This window comes from Coregonus clupeaformis, chromosome 5 (genome assembly GCF_020615455.1).
Source record: "Coregonus clupeaformis isolate EN_2021a chromosome 5, ASM2061545v1, whole genome shotgun sequence".
Classification (NCBI taxonomy): domain Eukaryota; kingdom Metazoa; phylum Chordata; class Actinopteri; order Salmoniformes; family Salmonidae; genus Coregonus; species Coregonus clupeaformis.
The window spans coordinates 20,941,910-20,959,664 of NC_059196.1; the positions used below are offsets into that span (position 1 = coordinate 20,941,910).

Consider the following 17,755-nt stretch of genomic DNA (forward strand, 5'->3'; position numbering starts at 1 on the left):
AACTATCTCCATCGTGTCCTTTGTAATGTTGCAATATAACGAGAGAGATTTATTAATCAAGAAACATGTTCTGTTTTACATTAACATTTAACATTTTAGTCATTTAGCAGACGCGCTTATCCAGAGCGACTTACAGGAGCAATTAGGGTTAAGTGCCTTGCTCAAGGGCACATCGACAGATTTTTCACCTAGTCGACTACATTACTCTCCCCTTTAAAATGTAAAGGGTGAGTATGAGTTAGTTTCTTTAAACAAATTAAGTGGGGTTATGTGGCCTATCTTTCTGATTATTCTACTAAAATGTTTGCTCTTCAAAAAAATCCCCTTTGACCAGACAACCTTCCCTTGCACTTGGAGGGTTCACACCTTTTTCTGTGATACATATGCTAAGTAGGCCTACCTTCGATGACATTCAAACTCATGCAAGTGTGGTTACAGTTCAACAATACGATGAAGTTTGTCTGACTGATAGCGCTTGTTTTGTACACATCACCTTTGTTTTATTTGATCCACCTCCTCTTGTAAGGATATGCATTTCTCTGTCACTTTGCTCCCTCTGTTGGCTACAGGGTTTCTATCAGACTCCCCTCCTCACACAGTTCCTTCAGTACAGCTGGTTTTCAGCAGAGGGCGTAAGAACGCTAAATCGGTCCTCTCAAACAGGAAACATCTCCAGCATTACATCTGACCCATTATCTCATTATAAGCAGCTGAATCTGTTTTAGGCCTACTCTTTATTATAATAGGCATGCATGTAACAATATGTTTAATACAATTTAAAACACCATACCAATATGTGTTCTTACTGTTATTGAGTGTGATCATGATTGGACACTTTACCAGTGGTGTAAAGTACTTAAGTAAAAATATTGAAAGTACTACTTAAGTAGTTTTTTGGGGTATCTGTACTTTACTTTACTATTTATATGTTTGACAACTTTTACTTTTAATCCACTACATTCCTAAAGAAAGTAATGTCCTTTCTACTCCATACATTTTCCCTGACACCCAAAAGTGCTCGTTACATGTAAAATGCTTAGCAGGACAGGAAAATAGTCCAATTCACACACATCAAGAGAACATCCCTGGTCATCCCTACTGCCTCTTATCTGGCAGACTCACTAAACACAAATGCTTCATTTGTAAATTATGTCTGAGTGTTGGCCTGTGCCCCTGGCTATCCGTAAATTTAAAAAACAAGAAAATTGTGCCGTCTGGTTTGCTTAATATAAGGAATGTGAAATGATTTATACTTTTACTTTTGATACTTAAGTATATTTTAGCAATTCCATTTACTTTTGATACTTAAGTATGTTTAAAACCAAATACTTTTAGACTTTTACTAAAGTTGTATTTTACTGGGTGACTTTCACTTTTACGTGAGTAATTTTCTATTAAGGTATCTTTACTTTTAATCAAGTAAGACAATTGGGTACTTTTTCCACCACTGTACTTGACCAAGTATCTCATTTCAACTGAAGAACACCATCCACAGTCACACCCAGAGTAGCACACTGATACAACTTATGTTGGTCAAAAAAACTCTCATTTAATAAACACCTCAACAATTCCTTTGCAACATGCATTCAATAATAGTATGGCTTTACTTGTAAATAGTGCATACAACATACTGGATTAGAAATCAAATGCAATGACAGAAACCAAGACTAAATAATTGAATGTTATTTGTTCGAAGGTACAGAGAGAATAAAAAAGCCCTGAAAGACACATTCACATAACATAGATCAATCAATAGTGCATTTTAAACACAAAGAGACACAACACACCATTCAAATACATAAATAATTCCTTGTGCTACTGGCAGAGAAAGTTACATTTCCAAATCTTTATTATGAGAGGAGTAACACTGTCTTGTTTAAGTGTCTAGCTACCTCCATGTACATACTGCTGGTGCTCTTTGGTGTTGAAGAAGGCAAAGAATATCTTCCTTAAGCCCATGGCGTTGGCTAGGGCCTCCATGTCAGGTGTGAGTTCATCACAGCGACCCCTCACAGTCTGTTCCCAGAACTCTGGAGAGTTGCAGTGCTGGGATATCCCATTCTGTTTTGAAATACAACACACACACACACACACACACACACACACAGACACAGACACAGACACAGACACAGACACACAGACACACACACAGACACACAGACAGACAGACAGACAGACAGACAGACAGACAGACAGACAGACAGACAGACAGACAGACAGACAGACAGACAGACAGACAGACAGACAGACAGACACACACACACACACACACACACACACACACACACACACACACACACACACACACACACACACACACACACACACACACACACACACACACACACACACACACACACACACACACACACACACACACACACACACAGACACAGACTAGCTCATTAACTAAACCCAGATTATGTTTTCCAGACCGTGTTATAGCCTAACTAGGGCCCTGAGGTTTTCCTTGTCCGTTCACATGGTCAGGAAAAACTCAGGGCCCTTAATGAAATAATGTGTATATGAAAGTAAAATGTGCTTTTGTAAATTATTTGGGTACACACTATGGACTGGTTTCCTGGACACATTAAGGCTAGTCCTGGATTTAAAAGCAAGCCATGTCAATGGAAATTCTCTTCAGATTAAGCTTTTTAGTCCAGTAGATTTCATTTTTATCTGGGAAACTGGTCCTTTGGGTTTGTAAAGCCCAGGCTCACCTTGTGGAACCTCTTTGTGGTCTGTGCCATCTGTGCTACGTCCTTCATTTCCATGAAGGATTTGGAGCAGTAGGTCATTGGGCAGGCACTCCAGGTAGTCAAAGTTCCCTTGGCACAGTGCTTGGGTGTACTGTAGGATCTGATGGCCAAACACCACACCTACCTGTTCTAGAGACAGGGAGTACATACCTACTCAGGGCAGTGCACTTTTCAAGACACCAACAGAACCACGTGTATCAACACAAAAACAAATACAGTAGGTGATGTAGGCTTAATATTTAATGGCAGAGACTTGTAATGGAAACCTTACGCTGCAGGCGGGCATCAGGCAAATAGTCATCGTGGGTCATCTTATTTTCTCCAGGTGCAGCACCCTTGAATTCAATCCTCAAAGAAATCTTCCACGATCTCCATATCACCTGAAGAAAAATTCAAAAATACATAGCCAGGGCTGTTAAACTAACTGTAAGTCGCTCTGGATAAGAGCGTCTGCTAAATGACTAAAATGTAAAATGTTATACAACTCAGTTCTCTCCAATCATCAGAGCCATGTAATTAATCTATGTTCAAAGCATGTTGAAACAGACAATTTACTTGCAGAAACAAATGTCAGATACATGAGGTTGATATGTAGCACTTAAAAGTACAATCATGTCAACGGAGAGCAACACTACCAAATACAGTGCTGTATACCATGCCTGCTGTCCTGATGTGTAGCCTTTCTCCACAGCCACAGTCCAGCATTGTGCAGATAAAGTTTACTTTATTTGTTTTTAACTCTCTGCAATTCCAAGATATATATCAGATGGATGATCAAATATAAGAATATACCTCAGTTTTAGTGACAGTAAGCTGAAAAAAATATTTTGTAGGAGGGGGACCCTGGCCATGTATTTCTAACACTTTCTTGCCAAGTAAAGACGCCATTTTTAGACGCTAAAGAATTTCCATGACAACGGAGAGAAAACAACAGCGAAATATTTTGTGTGATAATGAAAGCGAATTCTGTTCGCAACTGTATACATTGAGTGATTGATAATAATTTAAGAATATAAATAAAATAATCATCAACCCAAAATGTAATGAATATTTTCTAGAAAACAGTTGTTGGATTAGGGGGTCACGACCCAGCGGATTAATATTTCGCAGCTATCCTACTGTGGGTTCTGAGATATATAAATTAAAATTTACTGAACACAACTGTAGACAATTGTAAATACATTCCGTAAATTGTTATTGAATACATGTATTTATTTGGCTCAGGTTCGTTTCATTGTCGACATTATCATCTAAATCGAAAGTAGTTCCTAGCGGAAGAATGGGGCACTTTAGAGCGGAGGTATATTGCAGTTCCCTCAGCTGATGTGAAGGCTGAGAGAGTGGACCTGGTGCGCTGTCTGTTACAACTACAACACTGGAACAAATAGGTAATAACATGATATATTTAACGTTCAGTGGCATCTTATTCAATAGTTTGTGGGGGGCTCATTGAGAATTTAAGACTGAAATACTTGTGAGGAATGGAGAATCCGTCTCGCGAAAAAATATGGTTTCCAATTGTCATCTCTCGAATCCTGTTCCTGCTTTCCTGTTTTTTTGTGTCTGTGTGATGCAAGCAGCAAAGAAGGTTCAGAGGCCATTTCGTTTTGCGATTGCTTAGCCATAAACATAGGTAGCTAGCGCAACAAAATTAGCTCGCTAACCAAACAATAACTCTTGAATTGGAAATAGCATATGGTTAGCCAGTCGGCGAAACAAGCATTTTATCTAGTTAGTTGGCTACCAGCTAGCTTAGCTCGCTAGCTAACGTTAGCAATTATCGTAGTTAGCATAATGCTTTCAGTTAGCGACATTTGTTAGCCAGTCAACACTAACTTTAGCTACCTAACCCGAAATGGTTAAGGTCAACATGTAACGTTAGCTAACTAGCTAGTTTGCTAGTTAGCTAATATGACAATATTAAAAAGCGGCTAGCTAACGTTAGCTCGCTACCACCTCTTGCAACTTGAGTGTAAAAGTTAAGCTATCGTGTAATTTAATATGCCATTCCCCTAATAGAGCTAACGTTAGCTAGCTATGTTTGTTTGCCAACAATGTTAGCCAGCTAACGTTAGTTAGCTACAGTAGGTAATTCATCACGTCAGGCTAGAGAGTAATCAGCTAACTAATTAAAAATGCTAACTAGTAGCAAGAAAAACATTAGCTTCCCATTTGGCTAGCCATAGCTAATCAATTAAACGTTTGTTTAGCTAGCTACATAGCTAACGTTACTTTGTTAAATCTTGAGTTTCTTACACGTCGACAGCTGGTAAATTACTGAGGCGATCCAATAATTCTCAAAACTAGGCAGCGAACTACCGTTAACTAACCGAATCTAGCTATATGGCTTTGTATTTAGCTAGCTAGCTACCAGATTAGTTGATGCCGTGTGAATGTCGTTTGATGGAGTTTGTCTGACATTCCCTTTGAACTACTCAATTAAATTAATGTAGCTAGCCTGTCCTAACAAGAAAGCTAGCTAGTTAACGTTAGCAAGCTTGCTCGCTAGTACAGCTGAATCCTCTGGTGCGAAGTTAATATTAGTCCGACCGATGCTGCCATTTTCGATGGAAAGATCAGCATTTTATTTAAATGACATTTGCCAGCCATTCCCGTTGAGGTGGTTTCCATGCGAAGGTTGCCTTTATAACGTTAGCTGAACGTTTTTAGGACAACAGTCCACCAACTGCGCATTTTCATGTCACATAGCTAGCTAACATGTTATTTGCGGACTAGTCTGTATTTTTACATTAATAACCAGACATCTTAGCTAATATCGCTTTACAATCTGAAAGGCACCGTACTAGGGTCTTTGTCTATTGGTAGCTAGCTAGCTGACTTTACTGTCAAATTGAAATTACGGGACCAGGTTCGCTAACCACCTAGCTGGTGCTATCTACGTCAGAATGAAGGCCTCTGTAAAACGAGCTTGAAATTAATTAGTGTAGGCTAATAAAAGCTGGTTATAATGAAAGCTATTATATTAACTGAAGTAGTGAACTGTCGATTGTACAGGACTACAGTGGAACATGGTAAAACACCAATTGTCAAGAGTTGGGACGAATGAATACATAAACAAAGACTAGGATGTACAGTCAGAAAAGGCCTGGCAAAGATGGCTTTACGAGCTTGCCAATTGTTTTCTTATTTTGTGATCAATATCACAGTTCATTGGGTCTTAACATGAGTGATGGCATGCATCGGGCGTTTAGAATATGTAGCTAGTTTATGCATCATAATGAACTCCCGAAATAAATATGTTCAAATAACACCTTTGAGTCCCCTCGACTCTTAACATGAGCGTTTTTGAATGTGAAATTAAAGATCATACCTCTTGAACATGCATATCTGATCATACATATCGGTCTAATATTAACTTAAACTCGTGTGTTTATTATAGGTGAGCTACTGTAACGTTTCATGGTGAAGGCCCCTTGCTGTGATTTCTTTACTTAGAATGCTAGGCCTGAGATATTCATTTGTCGTTGTGCCATATTTCACTGTATATTGCTCAGGAACTTTAGTGATTCATTGATAGTGATATTTTGCTTAAAGAAATGCATAGCTAATTAATGGCAGCAGAAATGTTGTTCATTGCAAATCAGCTTGTTTGTCTACCTACCATCTTACTGTGTTGACTCTAGGGCTGGGAATTGCCACAGACCTCACGATACGATATTATGAAGATACTTAGGTGCTGATAGGATATGTATTGCGATTCGATAGAGATTTTATTGTGATTTGATGTTCCAAAATATTTCTCACCATATGTCTGCTGCATAGTGATGAGATGCGTGAGAACTAGTTTTGGTGCAGGGACAGCAAACAAGTGCTAAAATAATAATGCGATAATGTCAAAACTATACATATTGTATAGTTTTGACAATATCGCATTATTATTTTAGCACTCCTCAAATAATATCCTGATATGTAATTTGCCCTCCTGCATATTTTTTTGTACATCAATTAAAGATAAATTACTTAAAAGCAGCCTAACTACATAGTCTATTAGTTTGATACAATTCACTGAACAAAAATATAAACGCAACAATTTAAAAGATTTTACTGAGTTACAGTTCATATAAGGAAATCAGTCAGTAGAAATAAATAAATTAGGCCCTAATCTATGGATTTCACATGACTGGTCACAGATACCTTTAGAAAAATGTAGGGTTGTGGATCAGAAAACCAGTCAGTATCTGGTGTAACCACCATTTCCCTCATGCAGCGCAACACTTCCTTTGCATAGAGTTGATCAGGCTGTTGATTGTGGCCTGTGGAATGTTGCCCCACTCCTCTTCAATGGCTGTGCAAAGTTGCTTGATATGGGCAGGAACTGGAATGCGCTTTCAAACCAGAGCATCCCAAACATGCTCAGTGGGTGCCATGTCTGGTGAGTATGCAGGCCATTGAAGAATTGGGACATTTTCAGATGAATGGCATGGCAATGGGCCTCAGGATCTCATCACGGTATCTCTGAGCTTTCAAATTGCCATCGATAAAATGCAATTGTGTTCGTTGTCCGTAGCTTATGCCTGCCCATACCATGACCCCTCCGCCTCCATGGGACACTCTGTTCACAATGTTGACATCAGCAAACCGATTGCCCACACGACGCCATACACTGTGTGCCATCTGCCCGGTACAGTTGAAACCGAGATTAATCCATGAAGAGCACACTTCGCCAGCGTGCCAGTGGCCATCGAAGGTGAGCATTTGCCCGCTCAAGTCGGTTACAACGCCAAACTGCTGTCAGGTCAAAACCCTGGTGAGGACGACCTGCACACAGATGAGCTTCCCTGAGATGACGGTTTCTGACAGTTTATGCAGAAATTTTTCGGTTGTGCAAACCCACAGTTTCATCAGCTGTCAGAGTGGCTGGTCTCAGACGATCCCGCAGGTGAAGAAGCCGGGTGTGGAGGTCCTGGGCTGGCGTTGTTACACGTGGTATGCAGTTGTGAGGCCGGATGGACTTATTGCCAAATTCTCTAAAATGACATTGGCGGCAGCTTACGGTAGAGAAATGAACATACCATTCTCTGTCAACTGCTCTGGTGGACATTTCTGCAGTCAATATGCCAATTGAACGCTCCCTTAACTTGAGACATCTGTGGCATTGTGTTATGTGGCAAAACTGCACATTTTAGTGGCTTTTTATTGTTCCCAGCACAAGGTGCACCTGTGTAATGATCATGCTGTTTAATCAGCTTCTTGATATGCCACACCTGTCAGGTGGATGGCAAAGGAGAAATTCTCACTAACAGGGATGTAAACAAATAATTTTTTTTATTTCACCTTTATTTAACCAGGTAAGCCAGTTGAGAACAAGTTCTCATTTACAACTGCGACCTGGTCAAGATAAAGCAAAGCAGTGCGATAAAAACAACAACACAGAGTTACATATGGGGTAAAAAAAAACAAAGTCAAAAAAATACAACAGAAAATATATATTTGTGCACAACATTATATTTGGGCACCCCATTGTGCACATATAAATATGTGCACAACATTTGCGAGAAATAAGCTTTTTGCATATGGAACATTTCTGTGATCTCTTATTTCAGCTCATGAAACATGGGAACACCACTTTATATATTGCGTTTTATATTTTTGTTCAGTGTATATAATATGGAATCTCAAAGTTGCCTGTTCTTGCAGAATTGAAGGATAATTTATTTGTGTGCGTGATTATCATACACAATGACCTTCATTTGGAAGTGCATTAATGAATGTCAGCCGTAATTTAAGATTGACTAGTATCCAATTTTTTTTAAAACTTGAAGTTGACCCTATTTTCCAATGTGATTGTGTACCTTTCCTTCCAGTTCGGACTTTTACTCACGGCTGTTAAGTTCCTCTGTAATACGTTTCAGTGGAGTAGGCCAACATCGCATGAATCCCTGTCAAAATAAAGGTTAAATAAATCAAATTGGAAACCCCGCTAACCTGTTACTTTCAGCCTCCCTGGAATTCTCACCTCCATTCTGTAGAAGACAAATGGGAATATCTACATTTGCTTAATTTCAAAATGCAGCATTTATCTTGTGAAATGTAGTATTTGCTTTTTACATTTAGCAATTCAATTCTGGGTTGAACAAAGTCTTGAGCAACAAAGAACTGCACGCCATTGGTTGGAGGGAACTGTCAATTATCCTACCCATGATTTGAATTCGTGGCCTGTACGATATCACCATTCTACATCAATATGACTTGGCTATAGACGCGTGGGTTGTTTAGCAACAAAACCGATGCATGCGCAACTTTGGGGCAAAACAACTGTCAACTCCAAAGGATTTATTGACATGTGAACTATATTTAGTCTCCAAATATTTATTGAAAATCATAAATACATCCATGGTTATTGGTTAGCGATCTAGTAAATGTTAGCCATATTAGCATAGACGTGAATAAGTCAAAAGAAGACACGCTATCAAGATACAACTATCTGAAACAAGCCACCTACGTTTCCCCACATGGCAGCTTCTTGCCGCTGTTGCTAGCTATCTGAAACGCTCAATCATAACATACAGTGGGGGGGGGGGAAAGTATTTAGTCAGCCACCAATTGTGCAAGTTCTCCCACTTAAAAAGATGAGAGGCCTGTAATTTTCATCACAGACAAATTGAGAATTTTTTTCTCCAGAAAATCACATTGTAGGATTTTTAATGAATTTATTTGCAAATTATGGTGGAAAATAAGTATTTGGTCACCTACAAACAAGCAAGATTTCTGGCTCTCACAGACCTGTAACTTCTTCTTTAAGAGGCTCCTCTGTCCTCCACTCGTTACCTGTATTAATGGCACCTGTTTGAACTTGTTATCAGTATAAAAGACACCTGTCCACAACCTCAAACAGTCACACTCCAAACTCCACTATGGCCAAGAACAAAGAGCTGTCAAAGGACACCAGAAACACAATTGTAGACCTGCACCATGCTGGGAAGACTGAATCTGCAATAGGTAAGCAGCTTGGTTTGAAGAAATCAACTGTGGGAGCAATTATTAGGAAATGGAAGGCATACAAGACCACTGATAATCTCCCTCGATCTGGGGCTTCACGCAAGATCTCACCCCGTGGGGTCAAAATGATCACAAGAACGGTGAGCAAAAATCCCAGAACCACACGGGGGGACCTAGTGAATGACCTGCAGAGAGCTGGGACCAAAGTAACAAAGCCTACCATCAGTAACACACTACGCCGCCAGGGACTCAAATCCTGCAGTGCCAGACGTGTCCCCCTGCTTAAGCCAGTACATGTCCAGGCCCGTCTGAAGTTTGCTAGAGTGCATTTGGATGATCCAGAAGAGGATTGGGAGAATGTCATATGGTCAGATGAAACCAAAATATAACTTTTTGGTAAAAACTCAACTCGTCGTGTTTGGAGGACAAAGAATGCTGAGTTGCATCCAAAGAACACCATACCTACTGTGAAGCATGGGGGTGGAAACATCATGCTTTGGGGCTGTTTTTCTGCAAAGGGACCAGGACGACTGATCCGTGTAAAGGAAAGAATGAATGGGGCCATGTATCGTGAGATTTTGAGTGAAAACCTCCTTCCATCAGCAAGGGCATTGAAGATGAAACGTGGCTGGGTCTTTCAGCATGACAATGATCCCAAACACACCGCCCGGGCAACGAAGGAGTGGCTTCATAAGAAGCATTTCAAGGTCCTGGAGTGGCCTAGCCAGTCTCCAGATCTCAACCCCATAGAAAATCTTTGGAGGGAGTTGAAAGTCCGTGTTGCCCAGCGACAGCCCCAAAACATCACTGCTCTAGAGGAGATCTGCATGGAGGAATGGGCCAAAATACCAGCAACAGTGTGTGAAAACCTTGTGAAGACTTACAGAAAACGTTTGACCTGTGTCATTGCCAACAAAGGGTATATAACAAAGTATTGAGAAACTTTTGTTATTGACCAAATACTTATTTTCCACCATAATTTGCAAATAAATTCATAAAAAATCCTACAATGTGATTTTCAGGATTTTTTTCTCCTCCATTTGTCTGTCATAGTTGACGTGTACCTATGATGAAAATTACAGGCCTCATCTTTTTAAGTGGGAGAACTTGCACAATTGGTGGCTGACTAAATACTTTTTTCCCCCACTGTATGTTGCACATGCAGCTAACTAAAACATATGGAAATGTCTGCTCTAACCAAAATTACAAACAAATAATTTCAGCTTTACTGCAAAAATCGAAGAGGAAAGTGGAAGGGGTAAAATGTAAGGAACTTGTCTGTCGGCCTTGCATTAAAGAACATAATTGGTTAAAGAAAACTGTGATAAATAAAAAAGTATACCAGCTTTATTTAAGGACCAAAGGATTGACAGCCGTCCCATATAGATTGCAAAATAGTTGGGAAGAGATTTTTGACGTACATATCCCATGGCATAGTGTTTATGAACTGATATGCAAAACGAAGCCGGATTCAAAACTTACTTTTTCAATTTAAATTATTATATACAATTCTTGCTACCAATAGAATGTTATTTATATGGGGGATACAATCTTCCTAGCTCTGCAGATTTTGCTGCATAGAGACAGAATCATTAGATCATTTTTGGTACTGTCCATTTGTAGCTTGATTTTGGACACCGGTCCAGGAATGCCAAAGGATTGCAATATTTACCTGGAGCTAACCCTACAGATAGCATTACTGGGTGATCTGAAAAGTCTTAGTCAATCGAACAATAATATAATACTTTTTCAATTTACAATCTGTATAATCAATGACAATAGAAAGGTTCAGATATTTTCTATAACATCACAGTACAGTTGAAGAATATATGGCAAATATAATTCCAATATGGGTGGTGTTGAATGGAGTTGAAGGATGTGACTAATAACAACAAGCTAACTAATAATGTAAGCGTACTGTGTCCATAATAAGTATATAGGTTATAGGTTGAGAGCTTTTGTGAAAGAGCACAGTTAGAAAGATATAGCATATAGAAGCAAACCGGATGGACATCATGAAAATGATCGGAGAGGGTAGAGGAAGTTCAGGAGTAAAAACAAACAAAATAGTTGTAAAATTGACTGTCCATAAAATGTATATAGTATGTATAAGCTGGAAGTAGAGGCCTAAGCATTGTTGTTCACTAGTTTACTCCAATTAGGGAAGGGGTGGTGGGGTTGGAAAGTAATAAAGGGAAATATATTTTTTTAAAGGAAATGTGTATATACACTGCTCAAAAAAATAAAGGGAACACTTAAACAACACAATGTAACTCCAAGTCAATCACACTTCTGTGAAATCAAACTGTCCACTTAGGAAGCAACCCTGATTGACAATACATTTCACATGCTGTTGTGCAAATGGAATAGACAACAGGTGGAAATTATAGGCAATTAGCAAGACACCCCCAATAAAGAAATGGTTCTGCAGGTGGTGACCACAGACCACTTCTCAGTTCCTATGCTTCCTGGCTGATGTTTTGGTCACTTTTGAATGCTGGCGGTGCTTTCACTCTAGTGGTAGCATGAGACTGAGTCTACAACCCGCACAAGTGGCTCAGGTAGTGCAGCTCATCCAGGATGGCACATCAATGCGAGCTGTGGCAAGAAGGTTTGCTGTGTCTGTCAGCGTAGTGTCCAGAGCATGGAGGCGCTACCAGGAGACAGGCCAGTACATCAGGAGACGTGGAGGATGCCGTAAGAGGGCAACAACCCGCCTTTGTGCAAGGAGGAGCACTGCCAGAGCCCTGCAAAATGACCTCCAGCAGGCCACAAATGTGCATGTCTGCTCAAACTGTCAGAAACAGACTCCATGAGGGTGGTATGAGGGCCCGACATCCACAGGTGGGGGTTGTGCCACTGGCGCCCTGTGCTCTTCACAGATGAAAGCAGGTTCACACTGAGCACATGTGACAGACGTGACAGAGTCTGCAACATCCTCCAGCATGACCGGTTTGGCGGTGGGTCAGTCATGGTGTGGGGTGGCATTTCTTTGGGGGGCCGCACAGCCCTCCATGTGCTCGCCAGAGGTAGCCTGACTGCCATTAGGTACCGAGATGAGATCCTCAGACCCCTTGTGAGACCATATGCTGGTGCGGTTGGCCCTGGGTTCCTCCTAATGCAAGACAATGCTAGACCTCATGTGGCTGGAGTGTGTCAGCAGTTCCTGCAAGAAGAAGGCATTGATGCTATGGACTGGCCCGCCCGTTCCCCAGACCTGAATCCAATTGAGCACATCTGGGACATCATGTCTCACTCCATCCACCAACGCCACGTTGCACCACAGACTGTCCAGGAGTTGGCGGATGCTTTAGTCCAGGTCTGGGAGGAGATCCCTCAGGAGACCATCCGCCACCTCATCAGGTGCATGCCCAGGCGTTGTAGGGAGGTCATACAGGCACGTGGAGGCCACACACACACTACTGAGCCTCATTTTGACTTGTTTTTAAGGACATTACATCAAAGTTGGATCAGCCTGTAGTGTGGTTTTCCACTTTAATTTTGAGGGTGACTCCAAATCCAGACCTCCATGGGTTGATCAATTTGATTTCCATTAATACTTTTTGTGTGATTTTGTTGTCAGCACATTCAACTATGTAAAGAAAAAAGTATTTAAGAATATTATTACATTCATTCAGATCTAGGATGTTATTTTAGTGTTCCCTTTATTTTTTTGAGCAGTGTATGTATATACAGTGAGGGGGGGGGGAAAGTATTTGATCCCCTGCTGATTTTGTACATTTGCCCACTGACAAAGACATGATCAGTCTATACATTTTAATGGTAGGTTTATTTGAACAGTGAGAGACAGAATAACAACAACAAAATCCAGAAAACACATGTCAAAAATGTTATAAATTGATTTGCATTTTAATGAGGGAAATAAGTATTTGACCCCTCTGCAAAACATGACTTAGTACTTGGTGGCAAAACCCTTGTTGGCAATCACAGAGCTCAGACGTTTCTTGTAGTTGGCCACCAGGTTTGCACACATCTCAGGAGGGATTTTGTCCCACTCTTTGCAGATCTTCTCCAAGTCATTAAGGTTTCGAGGCTGACGTTTGGCAACTCGAACCTTCAGCTCCCTCAAATACTTTTTTCCCTCACTGTATGTATGTATGTATGTATGTAAGAGAAGAAAATAAACATACGGGGGATTGGAAGTGATGCAGACAATTACATTGATGGAAGTTACAATCTATCTGCAATATTAAAGCTGATCGTGGTCCTCTGTAGCTCAGCTGGTAGAGCACGGCGCTTGTAACGCCAGGGTAGTGGGTTCGATCCCTGGGACCAACCATACACAAAAAAATGTATGCACGCATGACTGTAAGTCGCTTTGGATAAAAGCGTCTGCTAAATGGCATATTATTATCTACCCCCTAAAAAAAAAAAGCAAATGGTGGCTGGTGGTGCATGGTACACCCCGTCTGAGTTGGTGCACCGAAGACTTTCTGTATGCTTCCTCCAGTGATTGATTGGCTATGACAAGCGTACCCGCAGACTCTTAGTAATGGGTGACCCCCAGTGAACTGGAGATGATGTAGACTAAGGACACTTGGTGGCTGTTCTCTCTTCTCGGCATGGCCGTTCTAATCTATACTGAACAAAAATATATACGCAACATGCAACAATTTCAAAGATTTTCCTGAGTTACAGTTCATATAAGGAAATCAGTCAATTGAAATACATTCATTAGGCCCTAATCGATGGATTTCAGATGACTTGCAGGGGCGCAGCCATGGGTGGTCTGGGAGGTCATAGGCCCACCCACTTGGGAGCCAGGCCAAGCCCAGCCAATCAGAATGAGTTTTTCACCACAAAGGCGTTATTATAGACTGAAATAGTGGCCTTTTATTGTCCCCAGCACAAGGTGCATCTGTGTAATGATCATGCCGTTTTAATCAGCTTCTTGATATACCACACCTGTCGGGTGGATGGATTATCTTGACAAAGGATAAAATGCTCACTAACAGGGATATAAACAAATTTAGTGCACAGTCATAGATTTTTGTTCAGTGTCGGTCTATGTTTTCATGTGCCCATGATGAAACTTAGCCTAGATGTTTTTTCTTATGTGATCTTGCAATTTTAAATCTATCTGCCTCTTTGTTTTAAGTTTGTGGACAATCATTTTGGGCCTGTCGTCATTGTCTCTCTGATTGGATCAATCGATTGGGCTGACAGATTTAGAGGTGTATGTTGCCATGTGTTGAGTTTGGCTGAGGCTCATTGATCATGCGTGCTGCCCTGTGCTGCCTACAAACAAATGGTAATGTGAGTAATATGATTGATCTGTTTTATTAGGCAGGGGCTTGTATCATCAGATGTACATTTTCGTGATAATTTACCAGGGCTGCGTTTACACAGGCACCCCAATTCTGATCTTTTTTCCACTAATTGGTCTTTTGACCAATCACATCAGATCTTTTTCTGAGCTGATCTGAATGTTCCAAAATGAGTGGAGAATAAAAAAAGGTCAGAATTGGGCTGTCTGTATAAATGCAGCCAACATGGTCCTGAGAGTGATCATTTAGAATGGGGTTGAGGGGCTAATTATTTGAGTCAAACGGCAGCATTGATGACATAAACAGCCACCACCAACACATCTGTCCATTGGATTTTCCTTTGTTTGGGAACATGTCACTCACAAGGACACACCCTGATGTCTCACCCATGATCTGATGTTTTTCTTTACTCTCTTCTCGGTCTAGTGAATGGTAGTGTCTAGAAAGGGTATGTCCCTTCAGGAGAGAGGTGCCAATGTCCAACCGGCCTAATTCCAATCCAGGGGGGTCACTGCGCCGTTCACAGAGGAACACTGCTGCGGCCCAGCCACAAGCCCATACAGTCGCAGGAAGGTATGTCCCCCAGCACCCCTAATATCTGTGTGCTCACCTGTTTGTGTCTTTGTCGGTTTGAACATGTAAGGGCATGCTTGAAGCTGTTGTCTACTGTGTAGTTTTCTCTACTTGCAGAACTTTTCTAAAAATGGCTACAATTATTCATGTTCACCATTGATTATAATTTTAATAAGGTCCTAAACCCTATCAGAGCTGGAGCTGATGACGTTCATTCTAATGTTTTTAAAATGTCAGAAGCCTTTCCAATGTGTTAAGTTAAAGGAAAAGCATTGTGTGGGGGTTATTTTATATTAATCTACCAGTACAAGTACATTTAGATTGTTTTTGCATGGTGTTCTCCAGAGGCATTCCTTGGAGTAGTACAGGATGGGTGAACAATGATAGGGGAATGACTTGAAGTATTTTATTCATGATATAGAGTGATTACGCAAAACCCACACTGTCACTTGCTCTTTAATTCCCAACCTTACAGGTTGCAGTCAGAGCAGGTAAAACATAAAGCAAATTCCCCTCCTGAAAGTAGAAGACCTAAATCTAAGGCTTCCAAAGCCGCACCCAGCTCAGCCTCTGGCCAGTCCAGAGGGCACAGCTCAAGAAGGTACCCCTCGCTCCTTAGCACTCACTGTGTTTGTGGGGTCTGCTTTTGACAATCGACTATCGTGATTGGATAAAAATGTATTAACTATTGTTTGTTTTCAATCTATTGCGCCCTTGGCTATTCACTGTAAGCCTAAATTAACTGAATGGAAGCATTGTACTTGATCTCTGTCTTTCCTGTTTGGAAACTGTGCTAAAAGGTTATCCCTTTCTCCTCTCCTCCAGCAGCAGCAGCAGTCTGTCACTGTCTGTGGCTTCATTTGTGCTGCAAGAAGACCCAGAGGCCGCAGGGACATCAGAGCGAGAGCCAACAGGCCACCAATCCAAGAGTGAAGGTACCACCCGAGGGTTGAAGAGAAGTTCTGCACCTGACCTCAACAACACCCCCACCCCAGCCAAGAAGTCCAAATCCCACCCCCCACCCAGAGACCATACCACTGAGGCCAAGAAAGGCCTTGCCAAATCCTCCAAGAAGAGACCCCTGGCTCCAGAGCCACCCGCGCCCACAGGCCGCATCCAGAGCAAGAAAAGCGGGGCCTCTGGGGCCTCACCGACCCAGAAACGGAAGAAGGCTGACTCCCTCCCCGGTCTGAGCAGCACTGCTGGGTCCTTCCCCAACCGTACCGACGGCAGATCTGCAAAACCCACCAAGCTGGCGTCGAAGTCGGCCGCCTCAGCCAAAGCTGGGTGTAGCACCGTGACTGACTCCTCCTCTTCTGCCTCCACCTCGTCCTCCTCCTCCACCAGCGCCAACAGTGCCACCGCCACACAGGGCGCCAGGCTCAAGCAGGGCAAAGACCAGAACAAGGCACGTCGCTCCCGCTCCGCCTCCAGCCCCTCCCCACGCCGAAGCACCCGCGACAAGGAGCAGGCCAAAGCCGCCGTCTCGTCCAAGTTTGAGTGGGCGGCCCGCTTCAGTCCCAAAGTCAACCTGCCAAAGCCCAAACTGTCCCTACCCGGCTCCTCCAAGACAGAGACCACCTCCAAACCTGGGCCCTCAGGACTACAAGCCAAACTAGCAAGTGCGTCTGTCCCACCCTCTCATACCTGTGTGTACTGTTTCACATTTCCCTTAATCCAAGGGGGGTTTGGGGTGCTCATATTTGTAATGGTCAGCCAGCCAGGATCAAATGGTTTGCTACCTTCAGGTTCGAAGGTTGTAGGGTTATGTGAGTAGCAGCCTTTGGAGGGTCGCTGTGGTAGAGGTTACTCTCAGGGATTAAATGTCACAGGACCCGTGTTGCAGCTTCAGTTACAGAAACACACTTTGTACTGGGACCTGCTGCTGCTGGGGTGACTGCTTCTCACACCAGACACACACACACACACACACACACACCAAGCAGGAATTAACCCTGCACAGACAGTCGGTGCTGATAAACATGCATGGACATACACACATGGAGAGAACCTTGCAGATAAACTCCCACAGACACACGTGTAACTGATATAGGTGGTCCCAATTCGCTTCTTTGTTCCCTTTGGCCCTAACCCTTCAATGTTTACAGATCTGGAGGGTCTGGATTAGTATAACAGTGTAGTGGTAAACCATATTGCTTATGCCTTAAAGATCTG

The 17,755-nt window shown here is 41.9% G+C and overlaps 2 protein-coding genes across 8 annotated transcripts in view; one reads left to right on the forward strand and one right to left on the reverse strand.

Moving 5' to 3' along the window:
- Positions 1–1,550: 1,550 nt before the first annotated feature.
- On the reverse strand, positions 1,551–3,689 carry LOC121564609 (F-box only protein 36-like). Of its 2 annotated transcripts, none has more exons than XM_041875838.1 (4): positions 3,552–3,689; positions 3,031–3,139; positions 2,721–2,888; positions 1,551–2,061 (listed from the first exon to the last, which is right to left on the reverse strand). In XM_041875838.1, exons 1-4 carry the CDS (start codon positions 3,645–3,647, stop codon positions 1,997–1,999), a joined length of 438 nt encoding a protein of 145 aa, XP_041731772.1. In that variant the 5' UTR covers positions 3,648–3,689; the 3' UTR covers positions 1,551–1,996. The 2 variants fall into 2 exon arrangements, with proteins under 2 accessions (XP_041731772.1, XP_041731773.1); XM_041875839.1 differs by having other exon boundaries at positions 3,414–3,639.
- A 363-nt stretch (positions 3,690–4,052) lies between these two features.
- Positions 4,053–17,755, forward strand: part of LOC121564406 (E3 ubiquitin-protein ligase TRIP12) — a 42,105-nt gene continuing 28,402 nt past the window's right edge. For 3 of the 6 annotated variants that reach the window (XM_041875756.2, XM_041875764.2, XM_041875759.2), the window contains exons 1-4: positions 4,053–4,147; positions 15,434–15,580; positions 16,056–16,181; positions 16,406–17,202. In XM_041875756.2, coding sequence (XP_041731690.1) covers positions 15,483–15,580; positions 16,056–16,181; positions 16,406–17,202 — 1,021 coding nt within the window. In that variant the 5' untranslated portion in view covers positions 4,053–4,147; positions 15,434–15,482. The remainder of the gene's footprint in view (positions 4,148–15,433; positions 15,581–16,055; positions 16,182–16,405; positions 17,203–17,755) is intronic. The other 3 variants (XM_041875758.2, XM_041875766.2, XM_041875768.2) reach the window with 3 other exon arrangements.

Bases quoted from the DNA above. Each gene is read 5' to 3' on its own strand.
- LOC121564609 (XM_041875838.1), bottom strand. From the start codon at position 3,647: ATGGCGTCTTTACTTGGCAAGAAAGTGTTAGAAATACATGGCCAGGGT. The intron at 2,889-3,030 runs GTAAGGTTTCCA...CCCTGTCTCTAG, and splicing joins GCCTGATGCCCGCCTGCAGC to AACAGGTAGGTGTGGTGTTT. The intron at 2,062-2,720 runs GTGAGCCTGGGC...ATTTCAAAACAG, and splicing joins CCACAAAGAGGTTCCACAAG to AATGGGATATCCCAGCACTG.